The sequence below is a fragment of the Acomys russatus genome, chromosome 19 (assembly GCF_903995435.1).
Source record: "Acomys russatus chromosome 19, mAcoRus1.1, whole genome shotgun sequence".
NCBI lineage: Eukaryota > Metazoa > Chordata > Mammalia > Rodentia > Muridae > Acomys > Acomys russatus.
Genome location: NC_067155.1, coordinates 62,138,949 through 62,158,922, shown reverse-complemented (window position 1 = coordinate 62,158,922; position 19,974 = coordinate 62,138,949). Strand labels below are relative to the sequence as shown.

The following is a 19,974-nucleotide window of genomic DNA, read 5'->3' as shown; positions in this document are numbered from 1 at the left end:
CGCTGTGAGTTCGAGGCCAGCCTGGTCTACCAAGTGAGTCCAGGACAGCCAAAGCTACACAGAGAGACCCTGTCTCAAAAAAACAAAACAAAACAAAAAAACAAAAACAAAAACAACAAAAGAACAAGGGCAAAAGCAACTGGGGGTGAAGGGGTTTGTTCAACTTACTTGTCACCTCAGAGGGAAGTCAGGACAGGCACTCAAGCAGGGCAGGAACCTGGAGGCAGGAGCTGATGCAGAGGCCATGGAAGGGTGCTGCTTACTGACTTGCTCCCCATGGCTTGCTCAGCCTGCTTTCTTACAGAACCCGGGACCACCTGACCATCCAGGGGGCAAAGCCCCTCCCACATGAATCACTCATCAAGAAAATGCACCACAGGCTTGCTTACAAGCCATCTGGGTGGAGGTTATGTCCTCAGTTGAGATTACCTGGTCCCAGATGGCCCTAGTCTGTGTGAAACTGAAGAAAAACAACCAGCCGGCACACCTGGCCAAGCTCCCGGACGACCAGCCACTCCCGGGTGATATACAAGCCTTGGGGCTGGAGAGATGGTTCAGCAGTTAAGAGCCCTGGCTGCTCTTCCAGAGGACACAGGTTCAGTTACCAGCACCCACATGGCAGCTCACAATTGTCTATAGCTCCAGTTCCATAGGATCTGGCACCCTCGCACAGACATACATGCAGGCAAAACACCAATGCACATATAAATAAATACTAAAAACAAAAAACAAAAAACCTCCCTGGACTCCGAAAGGGACAGCAGATCAGGGCTAATTTATGTTTTGTTTGGCACAAGGGCTTGCTTGCTGGAGTGAAAGCTTCCCGGGCCAACCCCCCTCCCAAGCAAAGTTTTCACAAAGGTTTCCAATGTTTGAAAGAGGGGGTTTCTGAGAAGAGCTGAGAACCGCTTACCCCCAGACCAACAGCTGCCAAGTTTTGCCAGTCAACAGAATAGGTGAAGGCCAAAGGATTTCCTTCAAAAAATAGTTTATTTTGCAGATCTCCCAGAAGCCCCTTCAGCCATCCTGAATGGTCAGGGCAGCAGCTAGTCAGTATAGGGTCTCCTCCACATCAAGAGGCCCCTGGCCAGAAGAACCCTTCATCCCCCAGAATGGCCCCCTCAGCTGCCACAGCTTTCACTGGCACATTTCTGTTGTAATCAGGCACCTCAAGTAGCCTGGTTTGCAGACAGTCCCCTGGGTGGCTGTGACCTCACCCTGGAGTGACACTTGGTGTCTTCAGACACACTGTCAGGGCAGCACGTGATGGCTAACTCCCTCAGCCTGTCAGCGGCACAGACTAGCTCATTCAGACCCTGATGCTGTGGGGCCCGTGGGTGCTGGGAAAGCCTTCGTGAGCAAACACACAGTGCTTGCAGCACAGTCCTGGGTCACTGGGCCAGAGCTGTTGGCCACTGTCATGATACGAAGGCACAAGGTGAGGAAGGTCAGGCAACAGGGTACTTGGTACCACGTGGGTCGCTGACCTGCAGCAGGAATTGGTGAGAGGTGAGGTCTTCGCTCTACTTGGGAAGGAAGGGCTTACAGAGCCCCAGGATCCGGGCAGTAGACTCCTCCAGTGGATGCCAACCATCCTGCCCATTTGTCCCTTTATCTCTAGAGAATTTGTCTGATGGAACAGCCTGTCCACAGGATGATCTTCCTGACTCACTAAGGGCCACTTGGGCAGGGCGTGGTGTCGCATGCCTTTAATCCCAGCTCTCGGGAGGCAGAGGCAGGCAGATCGCTATGAGTTTGAGGCCAGCCTGGACTACGAAGTGAGTCCAGGAAAGCCAAGGCTACACAGAGAAACCTTGTCTCAAAAAACCAAGGGGGGGGCGGGAAATAAAGAGCCACTTGGAGAACAAAATGTCAGTCTATTCTCTTAAATGAGAAATGGAAATAATACTGCCCCTGCTTGGGTGCCTAAGCGTCTAGTAAGCCTTGTCACGAAAAGAGGTTTTCCTGGGTCTTTTCTGGCATTTTCTTTGGCTCATTTACTCCGCAGAAGGACCCAAGGGGCTGTGTGCAAACCAATGTGCAAGAGTCTTGTGGTCAGTGGTCCAGGACATTGGACCCCCATTCCAAGGAAAACACAAGGAACTCAGGGTTCCATTCACCTCAGAGAGGCAGTGGACTTATCCCCTGAGACAAACCCTGAAGGCCTCGGGTGAGAGGATGTCATGCCGGCCTGGCAAGGGTCACAGTGGCCTTTTGTCAAGGAAGACGCTGGTCAAGAATAGCAGCTCATTTGGAGTGCTCAGGATGGCTTTGTGAACGTCCCCAAAACAAGCCCGAGTCCCGCGAAGGGCTGCCGCGTGGCCGTTCCGGGGTCCAGGGTCTTGGGGATGGCCAGAGTTGCTCAGGGGGAAGCTGGGTTTTCTGTGGTAGACAGCAGCTGAACCACCTGTATCCGCTCAGCCGGGGTGAGGTGCTGGCTCAGGTACGCCACGCAGTCCATAGTCACCTCTGGGTGTTCTTGAACCAGACTACAAAGAAGGAGAGAGACAAGCGGGTCACTCTCGCCACTTAGTCCAGTCTCTAGGTGGCAGTGACCTTGTCTAGGGCACTATGTTTCTCTTGAGTGGACCAGAGCTCGGAGCTCTGATTCCCCCACCTCACCTCAGGGGGATGGGAAGGAGAAAGAGAGGGAGGGGGAAGAGAAGGAGAGGGAGGGGAAGTGAGGGAGAGAGGGAGGGGGAAGTGAGGGAGAGAGGGAGGAGGAGAGGGAGGGGGAATGAGGGAGAGAGGGAGGGGGGAGGGAGGAAAAGAGGGAAGGGAAAGTGAGGGAGAAAGGGAGGGGGAGTGAGGGAGAGAGAGTGAGGGAGAGAGGGGGGAGTGAGGGAGAGAGGGAGGGGGGAATGAGGGAGGGGGGAGAGGGAGGGGGAATGAAGGAGAGAGGGAGGGGGAGGGAGGAAAAGAGGGAGGGGAAGTGAGGGAGAGAGGGAGGGGGAGTGAGGGAGAGCGGGGGGAGTGAGGAGATAGGGAGGGGGGAATGAGGGAGGGGAGAGGGAGGGGAGAGGGAGGAGGAGGGGAGAGGGAAAGGAGGGAAGAGGAGGGAGTGAGGGAGAGAGAGAGGGAGGGGGGAGTGAGGAGAGAGGGAGGGGGAGTGAGGAGAGGGGAGGGGGAGTGAGGAGAGAGGGAGGGGTAGTGAGGAGAGGGAGGGGAGAGTGAGGGACAGAGGGAGGAAGAGTGAAGGAGAGAGGGAGGGGGAGTGAGGGAGAGAGGGAGGGGAGAGTGAGGGAGAGGGAGGGGGAGTGAGGGAGAGAGGGAGGGGGGAGTGAGGGAGGGGGAGTGAGGGAGAGAGAGGAGGGGGAGTGAGGGAGAGAGGGAGGGGGAGTGAGGGAGAGAGGGAGGGAGGGGGAGTGAGGGAGAAAGAGAGAGAGGGAGAGAGGGAGGGGGCAGACAGTCTTGCAGATAGAACGCCTCAGGGTGGCATAGCCCTTTCCAGTCACTGGCTGTGTGATATAATCTGAGGTGTCACACCCCAAAACGAAGGTCCCAGGTATCCTTTAAACCACCTCCATGGCAAAGACTGATAGGGAGGGAGTCCTTCTAATCAACCAAGTGCTGCTATGACACAAGTTACCACATCGACCCAGCCCTGCCCCCTCAGCCCACCACAGCTCTGTTGCTGAGGGGTGTCCCCTAAGCCACGAGGCTGGGCTGATGCTGGCACTGTGACAGGCCAGTGCGCCAGAGGCTGCCCACAGGCACACCGCTCACCTTTGGATGGTCTTGAGGACAGAGTCTCGCTTCAGGTAATTGATGTTCTCTCGGATGGTGGAACGCGGGCTGTCTCTGGCTGACCAGTGCTGTTCCAGCCACTGGACCACAACCGGGTTGCTGTCCCACAGGTAGGCCTGGAAGTCAGTGGGTACAGGTTCAGTCTACCTCGGGTGGGGATGCTGCTGCAGGGACAGCAGCTGGCAGCCTCTATCCACCCCCCACCAGTGTCTGCACGCTGCAGCTCCCCTCAGGCCCTCAGGTGCTCAGGCCCACCTTGACCGCACCCTCCGTCTCCACAAACCAGCGTCGCAGCATGGATTGCGTGTGCTCATGGCTCAGCTCCGGGCTGGCTCGGAGAATCTCCTGCTTCACCTGGGCTTCCAGAAGCAGCCGGCGCAGCCGCCAGTAGAAGAAGGTACGTGCGGTCTTCCACTCTAGCACATCCTGTGGACAGGTCTGCCTGAGCACCCATGAAGGAGCCAGGAGGCAGGAAATGGCCAAGACCATGCCCCAGGCTGGCTACCTGGCTGGTGCCCACCTTATCCTATAAACAGGAACGCCGTGCATAGGGGGCAGAGCTCCTATGGAGGGGGACACAGAGCAGGGCTCTGCAGGACCCTATAGGGCTGGACAACAGTGTCCTCTGAACCAAACTGTGGTCTACATTTACTTCTGCTCCCACGAAACTCAATCTCAGGCTAGTTCCCACAAGGAAAATGGCCAGCTATGGGCATGGGCCAGTGGGCATGGGATGTCCTCTTAGGAGCAGGTCATGGGGCCAGTGTCAGCACAAACAAGGCTTCAAGCCTCACAAAAAGTGCAAACTGCAGCCAACTGAACACACTCAAGTTACTCTGACACTTCCAAAGCCCCTGCCTCCTGGAGTCTCCTCAGGGTTAAAGACAGAGGCTGTGGGCTCCTGCTGACACACCCAGACCGAATGCCCGCCCCCACCCCCCTACCCACCCCCAACCCGCCGCAAGCCCTCTGGGGCCCTCTATGAGCTCCTCTGTGTCTGGGGCCCCGGTGGCCTTGGGGACGCTCACAGAAATGATTCCTTTCTCCAGCATGTGGCCTGGGGTGTCGTGCAGGTCGGCGAACTGCACTGCCACCTGGTGGTAGACAGGGAGCAGCATGTCCTCCCTGGCCTTCAGCTGGCCCTCCAGCTCCCTGCGGTCCCTGTCAGGGAGCTGGGCTGTCCCTGCAGGTGAGCAGACAGCAGTCAGGACCCAAGGGCCTGGGAGGGATGGCTACGTGGGGTGGGTTTGTTGGTTTGTTTGAAAAGCCCCAAAGCTGGGCTGCGACCCTGCCAACACTGCTCCTATGCTCCCGCGGCCTCGGAAATGCGCTCACAGCCTCCAGGACAGCATCTGTGTGAAGCCCCAGCCTTGCCCCGGGCTTCAGCACCTGACCAGCTGCTGTCTTCAGACATATAATAAATACAGTGGGGCTATGCTGACTCCCTGCCGCAGCTCTGCTGGGGGAGGGGGTTAGAAATGAATACAACACTGTGTGACAAGGAAACCCATAGTTAGAATCCTAATAAGGGGCCTGCGAGATGGCTTGGTGGAGAAAGAGTGCTTGCTGACAAGCCCGAGGAAGTGGGTTTGACTCCCGGGACACACGCGGTGGGCGGAGAGAACTGACTCCTGCGAGCTGTCCTCCGACCTCCACCCGTGTGCCGTGGCATGTAAATACACACAAACACAAAATAAGTGTAATAAAAAGGAAAGGACCCCTACAAAAAGTGTTTCAAGACATAATGCCGACTCCACACAAACCCAAAGTCACAGAGGCCCTGGGCATCCAGATGTGAGCACAGGGGAATCCCACGCTGTAATGGACTTGTGACCAGCACGTCAACATCCGGGGAGAAGGACAGTGAAGATCAGAAGTGAAGGGAAGCATTTGTCAAATAAGATCAGGGAAAACCGCTTCTCTCTGACCCGGGACTCTAAAGGGACGTGAGCTCCCGAGTGCTTTACTCAGTCTCACTCTGTGTATACAGAACAGCAAGCTGACTGTGGGACCACAGGATGAATATCCCTCGCCTAAGGCTCTCCAGCCTGACACTCTGGGTCCCAGAGATGGGCTGTAGTCAGAACACAGAAGCTCTGAAATGAACTTCACGGCTCTATCTGGGCCCGTTTTGCCAAGTCTGTGGCCATACAAAGCACAACTCCCCAAATATTTTGCCATCAGAGCTACTTCCTGCCCAACCCTTCCAGTATCCTGTGGAAGGTGCTGACTGCAGATGTAGCCTGGCCTTTGGGTGTCACTGTCTGATGGCTCTGTGTGACACTTGTTCATTCTACCTTTGATGCACTGAGAATTGGCGCCTTCCCCGACCCGGGGGTGGCACTTGTGTGAACCCACCTGGGGGTGGCGCCTGTGTGAGCCCACCCTGGGGGTGGCACCTGTGTGAGCCCACCTGGGGGTGGCGCCTGTGTGAGCCCACCTGGGGGTGGTGCCTGTGTGAGCCCACCTGGGGGTGGCACCTGTGTGAGCCCACCTGGGGGTGGCACCTGTGTGAGCCCACCCTGGGGATGGCACCTGTGTGAGCCCACCTGGGGGTGGCGCCTGTGTGAGCCCACCCTGGGGGTGGCGCCCTGTGTGAGCCCACCTGGGGGTGGCACCTGTGTGAGCCCACCTGGGGATGGCACCTGTGTGAGCCCACCTGGGGGTGGCACCTGTGTGAGCCCACCTGGGGATGGCACCTGTGTGAGCCCACCCTGGGGATGGCACCTGTGTGAGCCCACCTGGGGGTGGCGCCTGTGTGAGCCCACCCTGGGGGTGGCGCCTGTGTGAGCCCACCCTGGGGATGGCACCTGTGTGAGCCCACCTGGGGGTGGCGCCTGTGTGAGCCCACCTGGGGATGGCGCCTGTGTGAGCCCACCTGGGGGTGGCGCCTGTGTGAGCCCACCTGGGGGTGGTGCCTGTGTGAGCCCACCCTGGGGATGGCACCTGTGTGAGCCCACCCTGGGGGTGGCGCCTGTGTGAGCCCACCTGGGGGTGGTGCCTGTGTGAGCCCACCTGGGGGTGGCGCCTGTGTGAGCCCACTCTTGGGGGTGGCGCCTGTGTGAGCCACTTACCCAGCTGTCCCACAAGCTTCTTGCACACCGGGTCTATCCTTCTCATGGTCTTCACCAGATCTTTCTTCCGGAACTTAATCTCCACGGTACCCTCTGGCTCCAGAACACCTCCTCTGAACAGAGAAGAGGAAAAGGGTGTGGGGTGGGGACTAAAGACACACACCCCAGGTCTCCCAGCTCTCCTGCCCCAGCTCCTTTTTTTTTTTTTTTTTTTAATTTGCGTATTTCTTTGAGTGTATTATGACTTTGTGTGTATGGGGTGTATGTGTAACTGTGTGTGTGTGTGTGTATGTGTGTGTGTGTTTGTGTGTGTGCCTGTAACGATCACAGGCCAATGCCAGGTCCTTACTTTTTGAGACAGGGTCTCTCTCTGAACCTGGAGCTCACTGACTTGACTAGACTGGCCAGGCAGTGAGCTCCGGGGATTTCCCTAGCCCTGCTCCATACCCTCGGGGCCAAGGTTATTGCACACTGCCAGGCCCGACTACTTACCCTTCCCCGGGTATTGTCCTCTGGGTGCCTAACCGTGCTGAGAAAATTCTAGGTGACACACCCACCTGCTCTCTCTGTCGGCGTACATCTCTATGCACAGGGGGTTGATGGTGGAGTCCAGGACCACCCAGGAGCCTCCGCGGAGCTCGGCGCAGGGGGGGATGTAGATGAGAATTGGCTGCTTGAAGAGCCGGAGGCCGTCCACGATGTAAGCTCCAAACTTCAGCATCTGCTCATACATGTCTGCAAAGCGAGGCCTGCTTAGGAGACTTGGGCCCCAGCGGCACACCACACCGACAGAGCCCGCAGCCCTCCTCTGTCCCGGGCTCCTGAGGGAGCCTCGGAGAGCTGAGGGCTGGTCCAGGTCTGGCTCCCTCCCCTGGGTGCCCATGTGACCTTGGGTAGGTTGCTCTCCTGCATGGGTGTGTCCTCATCTGCTAATGCACTGCCACCTTCTAAGTCCCTTCCAGCTCTGGGCGTGCACCCGGTACACACAACCCCCACAGCACAGCAGTGCCCCTCCTTACCAGGAGATCCCTCCAAGTCCCCTCACACCCTATGTGGTGACACTGTAATGTTGACACCAGTGACAACAGCTCCATGTGTGAGACCAGAGCGTGGGACCCTCACTGTAGTCCTCCCACCTCAGCTCCACCCTCAGCAGCCAGTGGGGCCCGCTATCTCTCTCTGGGGGACTTACAGGGACTGCAACTCCAAGGCCAGCTCTGAGGAAGCTGGGTGGACACAGGCCTTCTTCACGCTACCACACAGGAAGGCGACTACCCAGGTCACCAAGGAGCTTGCAGAGGAGATCTCCCTGTCCTGCCCTTCACCTGACTCCAGGAAGTCACCTGCCTCCCACGCTTAGCTCCTCATCTGTAAACCAGGCGGTTACCTGACCAGTGTCCTCCCAGGGCTGTTGAGAGGCACAGCCGAGACGACAGTGGACGCCGCGGAGGGGCTGGCCTTACCCTTCATGCCACCGGAGAAGCCTCTCCAGTTGGCAAAAATCATGAGGGGCAGATGCTCCTGGTTGAAGTCTCTGATGACCTGCGCAGTCTTGTAGGCAGAGTCCGGGAACCACACCTGGCCCGCCTGCTGGATGATCTGCAACACAGAGTCACTTAGGTCAGACAGTGACCCTGGGCCATGCGCGGACAATAGGGCCAGCGATCACAGCTTCAAAGACAAGTCACCCGAGAGAGGAGGGGACCTCAACTGAGAAAATGCCTCCGTGAGATCGGGCTGTAGCAAGCCTGTCGGGCATTTTCTTATTTAGTGACTGATGGGGAGGGCTCAGCCCATTGTGGGTGGGGCCATCCCTGGGCTGGCAGTCCTGGATTCTATAAGGAAGCAGACTGAGCAAGCCATGAGGAGCAAGCCACTAAGCAGCATCCTCCATGGCCTCTGCATCAGCTCCTGCCTCAAGGTTCCTGGCCTGCTTGACTTCCTGTCCTGACTTCCTTCGGTGATGTGGATGGGATGTGGAAGTGTGAGCTGAATAAACAAACCCTTTCCTCCCCAAGCTGCTTTGGTCATGGTGTTTTATTTTATCACAATAGTAACCCTCACTAGCACATGTGCCCATATGCATGTACCAGAGCCCATACCCTTAGAACTTCAACAGGTCCCTCTATTCTCATGCACGCCCTGATGGCCACATAGCCCATAGCAGAGGCCTCACTGCAGCTCCCAGGAGTGGAAGTAGAATGGGGGTGGGGGATGGGGACCTTTCCCACCCTGAGAAGCCCGGAACACTGGAATATTATGTGTCCCATGGAGATGTGCGGAGACAGGCAGAGCCCCCAGGCCAAGCCCTGCTTGATGCCTCTGATCCCTGTGAGAGGATCTACTCCTGTCGGCAGAGGTCATGGCTCCCGGCCCCTCACCTTGGCCTCAGAATCCAAGTTGGCAGGGTCAGCAGGGACGGCCACCTCCACGGTCCGAGTCTCCACGGCAATCACTCCCACAGGGATGCCCCCCAGCCTGCAAGGCGAGCGCACATGAGCTCTGGACTGGGCTGCCCCAGGGTGGGATAGCTCAGTGGTACAGCGTCTTGCTTGGCAATGCACAGGGCCCTGGGTTCCATCCTGGCTACTTAAAAACCAGGGAGAGGGTAAGCAACACCAAACACCACAGAGCCGGGCTCAGATGAGCCCATGACATCACTGCCTGCCATCTTAGGCCATCAACAGCCAGAGCACCACTCTGTGTTTTATCCATGAATGATCCTACCAGGGTGGGTGGAGCTGTCTCTACAGGGAGAGCTTCGTAGTGGGGAGTTCATTCAAGGACTGTACAAAAAGGGTTTGTAAAATAAATAAAGGGTAAAAGGGGGGGGGGGGCTGGAGAGATGGCTCAGAGGTTAAGAGCACTGTGTGCTCTTCCAAAGGTCCTGAGTTCAATTCCCAGCAACCACATGGTGGCTCACAGCCATCTATAATGTGATCTGGTGCCCTCTTCTGGCGTGCAGGCAAAACACTATGTATGTAATAAATAAATTTAAACATAAATAAATAAAGGGAATATAACTGAAGGACAATGACACACTTAAGAGTCCAAAACCTTAATTCTGTGTGTGTGTCTGTGTGCGTCTGTGCATGCGCACCTGTGCTAGGCTGCGTGTGTGGAGTGAAGGGGCCTTTGTAGGTAGGGTCTGTTGCATTCCACCTTCACGCAGGTCCTGGAGACTGAACTGTGGGGCAAGTGTGTACAGCTATTTGTCTATGAGAACAACAAGGCAGGACGCCCCCTAGGGAACGTGTGGTGTCACAGCAGGGCACTGCTCCCACTGCCACGGTAATCCTCAGGGCCAAATTTTCTCCACTCAAGAGACAAGGCTACAGAGGCCTGGGGAAAGTGAGGCACAGAGCCGGGTTTGCAGCCGTGACTGTCATGCTGGGAATCCAAACAGCCACACTGGAAGGAAGAGCTCCCTGGTGACTGGCGCTGCTCATCTCTGGAGGCATTTAACACCCCCCAGAGACACCTTCGGGGGGGGCCATAGCTGTGGGATTGATCTAGGGACAAATGTCACAGACCCCACAGTAGGTGGCAGAGGTGCTTTCTGAGGCACAGATGGATCCACTTGGCACAGTCAGTGCCATTGTACATGACGCCTTTCCCCAAACTGGCTTTTTTTTCCTTTTTGGGGGGGGAGGGGAGGAGCATTTGAAACAGTGTTTCTCTGTGTGGCCTTGGCTGTCCTGGACTCCCTTTGTAGACCAGGCTGGCTTTGAACTCATGGAGATCCACCTGCCTCTGCCTCTGGAATGCTGGGATTAAAGGCATGGGCCACCACACCCTGCTTTTTTCCTTTGTTTTTGAGATTGTAATTTAATTACAATGTTTCTCCCTTCCCTCCCCCCTCCCTCCCTCCCTGCCTCCCTCCCTCCCATATGCCCTTCCCTGTTCTTCAAATTCATGGTGTTTGGTTTTATTGCTATTGCATGCACATATGTGTTTGTATATACATGTATAGTCCGAAATATAAGCTGCTCAGCCTGTATGTGACTTGTATGTATGTCTTCAGGGAGGATTGCTTGGCCCTGGACAACCAGTTGGTGTTCTCTTCCCTGGGGAGGCCCACCTCTCCCCCTCCCGGCTTTTCTTAGCTGCCTGTAGTTCTTTGTGGAGGGTTGATACCTCATGGGTTTTCCCCCTCTCTAGTTTGGCAGTGTATATTAGTTCAGCTCATGTTTTTGGAGTCTGTGTAGAGTGTGTGTGTGTGTGTGTGTGTGTGTGTGTGTGTGTGTGTGTGAACCTGCATGTTCACTGTCAGGTGTCTTCCTCAATCATTGGCCACTTCATTGTCTGATACAGGGTCTGTCATATCCTGTATGAGCTCTCCAGTTTGGCTGGACTGGCAGACCAGCGAGCTACTGGGCTCTGACTCTATAGCCCTAGTGCTGGGATTATACACACTGCTACACCCGGCTTTTCAAGTGGGTGCTCAGGATCCGAACTCGGGTCCTCCGGCTTGCATGGCGAGCACTACCCCTTCTTAGCTATCTCCCCATTCCCTACACTTGGCTTTTGCACTCAGCAAAATCTAGGAACCAAGGAGAAAAGGGCCCTGGTAACACCTGGTGGACAAGTGAATGCAGTAGGTGTGTGCAGCAGGTGTGCGCAGCAGGTGTGTGCAGCAGGCATGTGCAGCCCACACCCATTTCCCGTTACCTTGCTCGTCCAGTCACCACGGTCTGGGCCCAGGGTGCCATGATCTCCATGAAACTGCCGTGGTCGAAGAACCCACTCTGCCAGGCTCCCTTCAGAGCTGCGGGCAGAACCACGGAAGCCCTGACTGAGAGCTGGGGAGGCCAGGCCCTGCCTGGCAGAGTGTACGCCTGTGGCTTTGAACTTAAATTCCTATATTCTTCTCTACTGAAGACTGTACACGGACTAAACCCTCACAGCAAACCAAACACCAAATATCAAAAAACAAGACCAAGGAGCTGGAGAGATGGCTCAGTGGTTAAGAGCACTGTGTCTGCTCTTCCAAGGGACCTGGGTTCAATTCCCAGCACCCACATGGCAGCTCATGACTGTCTGTAACTCCAGTTCCAAGTGATCTGACACCCTCACACCAATGCATATAAAATTAAATACATTATTTAAAAAACAAAACAAGGGGTTGGAGAGATGGCTCAGAGGTTAAGAGCACTGTCTGCTCTTCCAAAGGTCCCGAGTTCAATTCCCAGCAACCACAGGGTGGCTCACAGCCATCTATAATGAGATCTGGTGCCCTCTTCTGGCCTGCAGGGGTATATGCAGGCAGAGCACTGTATAAATAATAAATAAATAAATCTTTAAAAAAAAACAAAACAAAACAAAAAATAAACCCCAAACAAAACAAAACCATGCTTGCTAAAGCCACATCACAACAGGAACACATTTCCAAGGGTATTGCGACTAACTCCTTCAACTTCCTGAGAGCAAGCAGGCCACCCATGTCGCAGAGAGACACACTGTGACAGTGGCACTGCAGCCATCCATGGGTGTGGGGCCAATACAAATGGTTGCCACTCTGATAAGGGGCGAAAGGCCCTGCCAGCAGGGAATGTAAGGGACACAGTGGAACCTGGATGCCTGGGAATAAAACTCCCACTTTGGCCTCTGCCTCAGGACTGGGGCAGGCTCCACAGGGCACAGCACACAGTGGGGATAGAGAGCACACAATGGGGGTACAGCTGGAGGGAAAGCCCCATGAAACGAAGAAGCCTTGGAACCCCTCTGCTGGCACGAGGACGTTACCTCCTGGGGGGCAGGAAATTCTAGAAGTGGGGCCAGAGTGACGGGAAAGCTCAGCTTTCCTGTCTGGGCAGGTCTCCACGTAACGTAGCCGACCTCTGAGAGACAAAGGCATTCCTCAGAGAGGGAGAACACACACACGTGTGCATTCGTGTGCATGTGGATGTGTGTGTGTGTGAAAGAAGCCAGTCTTCTTTGTGAAGGTCTAGCCAGAGGGAATTGAGGCAGGAGGGAGGCGGGGCCCATGAGCAGTTTAGGACCTAGCCTAGCCGGTGCAGAGCCCTAACCTGTGGCTCCAGATACTGAGCTGTCTCCAACCCTTGTTGGTCCGTGGCTCAGGAAAAGCACAGAGGCCAGCCTCCATGTCCTACTCTGAGCTCAAATGCACCCACCCTCCCTGGGACATGGGAACAGACAGAAATGCTTCCACCAAAATGGCCTTGTTTACAGTCGATCCAGAAAAGTCTGAAGTTCTCTCCCCCCACCCCTGCCGCCGCAAAGACTTTAGGACTTACTTGGATGAGGCCTCCCCGCGAGCAGCCACCTAGGGTCGTAAGGAGCTTTGGATGGGACAAATTCAATTTCCCTGTCGATGGGGTCCGTGGGAGTGATGATGGGGACTGGGCTGTGATTGTCCTGGAAAAGAAGGCGAAGCCGTCCCGCTCAGTCCCTGGGGCATCAGAGAGGGACGATGGGAGGAGCTTGCTCTCATCCATAGTGCTCCCTTCCTCCCTCCCTCCCACCACCAGCCTAACCCCACCGGCTCCCAGGATCCTGGCTCCCAGGGAATACAGCACCTTCGGTATGTACGACAGCCATTCCAGAATGGTGCAAACTCCTTCAAAGTCGTCTGGCACGGTGACATGGGAGACCCCGTTGGTGTGCATGATCTGCACGCCGCCCAGCTGGTTGTTGGATGTGTAGACCTCTCTTCCCAGGACCTGCGTTGACACAGCACAGTTAGCAAAGCCACGCCACTGTGCTGAGTCCTCTGCTGTGGCCGCAGAATGACCTGGGTGCTTCCGAAACACCGCCATGCAGGCTGGACCCAAACAAGCCCTTCAGGGTCTTCAGGGTGAGCACCAGGCATTGTCGGCCTCTGTGTCTTTAAGATTTCCGGACAATTCTGAGCCGGGCGTGGTGGCGCACACCTTTAATCCCAGCACTCGGGAGGCAGAGGCAGGCGGATCGCTGTGAGTTCGAGACCAGCCTGGTGTACAAAGTGAGTCCAGGATGGCCAAGGCTACACAGAGAAACGCTGTCTCGGAAAAAAAAAAAAAAAAAGAAAGAAAAGAAAAAAGAAAAAAGATTTCCGGACAATTCTAATATGCAACCCAATTTGGGAGCCACCAATGCCCCAGAGAAGTGGACAACTAAAGGGGACCAGATGTCCACCCAGGTGCTGCTGCAGCCCAGATGTCCACCTGAGTGCACACTAAACATGGAGACTCCAGAGCCGCATGCAAAATCCTGCATAGGTATATATGCATATATGTGTGCATGTGAATATATATGTGTGTGTATATACATATATGTGTGTGTGTGTGTGTGTGTGTATGTGTGTGTGTGTGTGTATATCTCACCTTGTTGAGAGCACTGGCTCCAGTAAGGATGATGTGAGAGTTTTCCACTTGAATCACCCGCTGGCCAAGCCTCACCAGGTAAGCCCCAATTCCCAGGGCACGGCAGGTCACCTGTGGAGACAGGACCGTTCTTAACCCCAGAAACACACACATACACACACACACACATACACACGCGCGCGCATCTCATTGTACAGCTACAGCTGGCCTAGAACTCTCTAGAAGATGATCCTCCTGCCTCTGCCTCCCAGGTGTTGGGATTACAGGTGTGCACCACAGCTGGCTGGTGCCTCGTTTTCTTCCAGCACCTGCTCCATCTTGGCTTCTGCTGCCATCGGCCCCTTAAATGTCCTCAAAGGCCCAGTTAAAGGTGGTGAAAACTCTAAGAGCTGAAGCAGCTTGGGGTTGGAAAGTTCACAGGGGTGGGGTGGCCATGGGGTGGGGTGGCCATGGGGGTGGGGTGGCCACGGAGTGGGGTGGCCATGGGGTAGGGTGGCCACGGGGGTGGGGTGGCCATGGGGTGGGGTGGCCATGGGGGTGGGGTGGCCACGGAGTGGGGTGGCCACGGGGTGGGGTGGCCACGGGGGTGGGATGGCCACGGGGTGGGGTGGGTGGCCACGGGGGTGAAATGGCCACGGGGTGGGGTGGCCACGGGGGTGGGATGGCCACGGGGTGGGGTGGCCACGGGGTGGGGGTGGCCACGGGGTGGGGGTGGCCATGGGGTGGGGTGGCCACAGGGGTGGGGTGGCCATGGGGATGGGGTGGCCTGCTCATTCTACATGGAGTCACATAAAGCTGTCAAACACTTGACACCTTTATTCTTTTATTTAAAATTTTTAGAATAATCCACTTACTTTGAGTGTACTATGTATGTATGTGTGCGCGTACTTGTCGAAGTGCACATGTAGAGGTCAGAGGGCAATTACACAGAGTCCGTTTTCTCTTTCTTTCTTTCGTTTTTGTTTTTTTTGTTTTTTTTTCTTTTTTGAGACAGGGTTTCTCTGTGTAGCCCTAGCTGCCTTGTGCTTGCTTTGAGACCAGGCTGCCCTTGAACTCACCAAGATCTTCCTGCCTCTGTCTCTCAAGTGCTGAGATTAAAAGCATGTGCCAACACACTCGGATCAATTCTCTTTTTCTTTTCTTTTCTTTTTTTTTTTTTTTTTTTTTTTTTTTTTTGGTTTTTTCAAGACAGGGCTTCTCTGTGTAGCCTTGGCTGTCCTGGACTCGCTTTGTAGATTAGGCTGGCCTCAAACTCACAGGGATCCACCTGCCTCTGCCTCCCAAGTGCTGGGATTAAAGGCGTGCACCACCATGCCCAGCTTTTCTTTTTTTCTATCATGTGGATTTTTGTAAATCAAACCAGGTTATCAGACTTGGCAGCAACCGCCTTTGCCGAATGAGCTATTTTGCTGGGCCCTTATTCTTACATTTAATTTTATGCTTGTTTGTTTTTGAGATAGACTGGCACAGAACTTGCTGCATAGACCAGGATGACTGAAAGTGATCCTCCTGCCAGAAAAACAGTTTTGAGATGGCTGTTAAAATAGCCCAGGTTGGGGGCTGAAGAGATGGCTCAGAGGTTAAGCTGCTCTTCCAAAGGTCCTGAGTCCAATTCCCAGCAACCACATGGTGGCTCACAACCATCTATAATGTGATCTGATGCCCTCTTCTGGCCTGCAGGTGTACATGCAGGCAGAGCACTGTATGCATAATAATAAAAAAGTAAATCTTTAAAAAAAAAAAAAGCCCAGGCTGGGTGGGCTCCGTGAGGCTCCAGCCTCGGGTGCTGTTGTACTGACAAACTAGTTACACAGAAGAGGGGAAGGCCAGCTGTGGTTGGTCCCAGCACTCAAGAGGCTTAGGCAGCAAGGACTGCAAGTTCAAGGCCAGCCTGAGTTATGCAGCAAGACCACGTCTCAAAAAGAGAGGGGTGGGCTTGGGGCATAGCTGAGACAGAAAGTGCTTGTCAGACAACCATAGGACTCCAGTTCAGATCCCAGAGCCTGCCCACCTACCCGTGTAAGACTCAGGCAAGGCAGTGCGCACCTGTGATCCCAGCACTGGGGAGGCAGGGACGGGAGCATCCCCAGGGCTTGCTGGCCCGCCATAGCCAAATCGGCTTGCTCTCGACCTACGAGACTCTCTGTCCCCAGAAAAAAAGCAATTGAAGAAGATGCCTGATGCTGACCTCTGGCCTCTACATACATGTGCACTCACATGTGCACACACACACAGGAACATAAAAAACAGGGAAGAAAATGGAAGGGAGAGCCAGGAGCCCTCCTGGAACTCACCATACTGATGGTGACGATTTCCTCATAGGCCAGGGAGGCCTCTCCAGCAATCATGCCTGAGCCCCTCAAGTTCTCCACACCCAGGCTATTGTCCTTCCCGAGGATGTCCACGATGACATACCTGCAAGGCCAGACATGACCAAAATCAGGGCCCTTCTCAGAAAGAGCGAAAACAAACAAGACCAGGAGACACACTGTCCCCACAGGTCCCAGGACAGGAGGATGAGCAAGGACAAACACTGGGACTCAAAACAGTCGGAGGCAGCCAGGCTTGGTGGCGCACGCCTTTAATCCCAGAACTCGGAAGGCTGAGGCAGGTGGATCGCTGTGAGTTCAAGGCCAGCCTGGTCTACAGAGTGAGTCCAGGACAGCCAAGGCTACACAGAGAAACCCTGTTGAAAGAAAGTAGGTGAGAGAGAGAGAGAGAGAGAGAGAGAGAGAGAGAGAGAGAGAGAGAGAAGATAAATAATAGATTGGTAGATGGATGGATAGAAGGATGGATGTGAATCTTCATCCCCTGGGACATCATAAAAACTTAATGTACTTTTCTCTGCGTGAGCTGCTTTTTGAGTAAAGGGTGATACGTGTACAAAGCTCAACAGAGAAAAAGAAAGGGGAGGAGGGAGGAGGGAAGGAGGGGAGGAGGGGAGGAGGGAGGAGGGAAGGAGGGGAGGAGGGGAGGAAGGGAGGAGGGGGGGAGGAGAGGAGGGAGGAGGGGAGGAGGGGAGGAGGAGAGGAGGGAGGAGGGGAGGAGGGGAGGAGGGGAGGAGGGGAAGAGGGGAGGAGGGGAGGAGGGGAGGAGGGGAAGAGGGGAGGAGGGGAAGAGGAAAGAGTGAATTACTCGGTAATGAGCAGGATGAGTCACCTGGAGATTGTCCCAAATGGCCAAGTCATTAGCAGCCCACCTGCCACTCAGGGGCCCACCACCTCCACAGCCCACCTGCCACTCAGGGGCCCACCACCCTCTGCCTAGCGACAGGGAGCTGGTTTCCCTATTGACGGCTGAGCTGAGAGGAAGCCCAGTCACACTAGGACGCGCTGGTCAGGGCTGCGTTTACCTGGACTCGCCTTCATCCTCGATGTGCCTGCAGTGCACAGAGTTCTTGGAGCTGATCTGGGTGTAGTCTTGGGGCGTCAGGTACAGGTACCTAAATCCCTTAAAAACACACCTCAGTGAGCTGCGAACCCAGCTCCGTGGACTCGACAGCTACCAGATGTTCTAAGGTCTCAATACTATCCCGGGCAGCTGTTAATAAGATCAGATGCACAGGTGCACACCTGAGGGTCCCGACATCTGCCAACCACGGCGCTATTTCCACACGCTCTGCCTGCTTACGCACTGTGTAGGAAATGTGTGTGCACACTCACACGTGCACATGCGTGTCAGATAGCCCAAATGCTAGGGACTGGAAGCACTTCAGATGCAAAAATATGTCTGAGCCTTGGAATACCTGACTCTCCATGTTGAGACATCTTGGGGGTGGGACCCAAGTCGAAACATGAGATCCATTCATGTCTTGTAGGCGCCTATCAGCTAAAACGGCAGTTCCTAACCACTGGAAAACACATATTTCTAAAAATGCTATGAATGAGTGGTGTGGCTCAGCAGCAAAACTGCAGTTATGAAGTAACAACAAAAATAAATGTATGAGGCTGCAGAGCTGGCTCACAGGGAGCAGAGCTCACTGACTGCTCTTCCAGAGGTCCTGAGTTCAATTCCCAGAAACCACATGGTGGCTCACAACCACCTATAATAAGATCTGGTGCCCTCTTCAGGCCTGCAGGTGTACATGCAGGCAGAGCACTGTATACACAATAAATAAATATTTTAAAAATGAGAATAAATAAATAAATAAATGTATGATTGAGGGTTCATAAGGCCGTTTGGAACATGTGTTTTTCAGTGGTTATAAACTGCTTAAGGTAACCCTATAACATATTGTCGTGATTTTGGGTGTTTTCACTGTGAGCTCAGGTGCAGATAGAATTTGCTACTTTAGGGATGAGATTAGTGACCAAAGGTTTCAGATTACAGAACATTTTGGATTTCAGATGTTTAGACTAAGAATGGAATAACAATGTAGAAAAATGACAAATATAAAATTAATTTGTGATTCCTAAGGTGTTTTTTGTCTTTTTTAAGGCAGACAGTGTCACTGCCTGGGGGCACGTTCTATGAGAAAGTGATGGGGAGCGAAGAGGTGGAAAAAGACAGTTCCCCGGAAGTTTACGAGCCAGCCAGACTCAGAAAACCTGAAAGATTTCAAGCCAAGGAGACCCTGCCTCAAACAGAAGGCAAAGAGTACCTGAGGAACACCACCTGAGGTTGCCCTCTGACCTCTACACGCATGTACATCACATAATCATGCACACATGGGCACCCCCACACATGCACACATACATGACCCAAGGCTTGGGCGTGGGGCATTACCCACTTTGTGTTTCAGGTACACGTGGCTTTGCTATTATGCCCATGGGGAGCTTTATAGCCATTTCCTGCTAATGACCATGGCCCAAAGCATTTTGTTTCTTGTTTTTTTTTTTTTTTAAAGACAAGGTCTCACTACTTAGGCCAGGCTGACCTCAAACACTTTCTATCCCTCTGCCTCGGCCTCAGGAGTGCCAGGAAGACAGGCATGTGGCACTGCGTCTCCTTCAGTGGATGTGAACTGCACAATGCACGGTGGGGTACTTACGCTCACTGTGCGTCTGTGCCCTGCACTTAAAGATCCTTTCCTGCAGTCTTGCAGGAGCCAGAAACACCCTGTCGATGAGATGCAGGCTGTGTGCCTCTTACTCATGTGCACGGGGCCAGAAGCAATTTAGATTTTGAAAAATTTTTTTTCAGACTGGCGTATTTGCATTAATAATGAGCTATCCTGGGCCTGGGCACCAGGTCTTAAGACAGCATTCACCTACGTTGCACGGACACCTCAGACACAGCATGCTCAGGGACCGCTGTTCTGACTGAAACTCAGTGACTAGGCCTGGCGGGACTGTCCACTTGGGACATCACGCCGGTTCTTATGCTTTGGATTGGGGAGCACTTTGGATGTGGAGACTTTGGGTTAGGAAGGCTCCATCTCACGAAGCCGCCACCCTCACCACGACGTACTTTGTGTGGGTCCTCCGGGTCCACCCAAGCCACTTGGAATATCTGTTTGACTTCCTCGGCCAAGCCCATGCGAGCCCCACTGTTGGCTGCCAGGTAGATCTGGGGTATACCCTCTGCCCGGGCCATCTCAGACGCCCGCAGGTACAGGAAGTCCTCCCCTAGGCCGAAAGAGCCGATTTGGAAGGTGATATCGTTGCTGATGACAATGACGTCCCGCCCTTCTGGATACTCCGGGGTCTTAAACCTCATTTTGAAGGCCACCATGCCCACCTGGGAAAGAGACCAGTGCTAAGAAAATGGCTTTGGTTGTTCCAGGTGACATCTGAAGCAAGCTGACCCCACCTGGGTTCTGCCCACCCCCCACCTCATGCCCACCTCATACCTTACGCCTACCTCACTCACACCTTACACTACCTCAC

The 19,974-nt window shown here is 54.5% G+C and overlaps 1 protein-coding gene across 1 annotated transcript in view; it reads right to left on the bottom strand.

Moving 5' to 3' along the window:
• Window positions 1–2,150: 2,150 nt before the first annotated feature.
• Window positions 2,151–19,974, bottom strand: part of Acacb (acetyl-CoA carboxylase beta) — a 90,832-nt gene continuing 73,008 nt past the window's right edge. The window contains exons 39-53 of the mRNA XM_051161704.1: window positions 19,556–19,825; window positions 17,499–17,596; window positions 16,441–16,561; window positions 14,147–14,257; window positions 13,361–13,504; window positions 13,079–13,199; window positions 11,493–11,589; window positions 9,203–9,299; window positions 8,285–8,420; window positions 7,379–7,556; window positions 6,822–6,934; window positions 4,776–4,930; window positions 4,003–4,173; window positions 3,727–3,863; window positions 2,151–2,489 (exon numbers count right to left, since the gene is read on the bottom strand). Coding sequence (XP_051017661.1) covers window positions 2,363–2,489; window positions 3,727–3,863; window positions 4,003–4,173; window positions 4,776–4,930; window positions 6,822–6,934; window positions 7,379–7,556; window positions 8,285–8,420; window positions 9,203–9,299; window positions 11,493–11,589; window positions 13,079–13,199; window positions 13,361–13,504; window positions 14,147–14,257; window positions 16,441–16,561; window positions 17,499–17,596; window positions 19,556–19,825 — 2,076 coding nt within the window. The 3' untranslated portion in view covers window positions 2,151–2,362. The remainder of the gene's footprint in view (window positions 2,490–3,726; window positions 3,864–4,002; window positions 4,174–4,775; window positions 4,931–6,821; window positions 6,935–7,378; window positions 7,557–8,284; window positions 8,421–9,202; window positions 9,300–11,492; window positions 11,590–13,078; window positions 13,200–13,360; window positions 13,505–14,146; window positions 14,258–16,440; window positions 16,562–17,498; window positions 17,597–19,555; window positions 19,826–19,974) is intronic.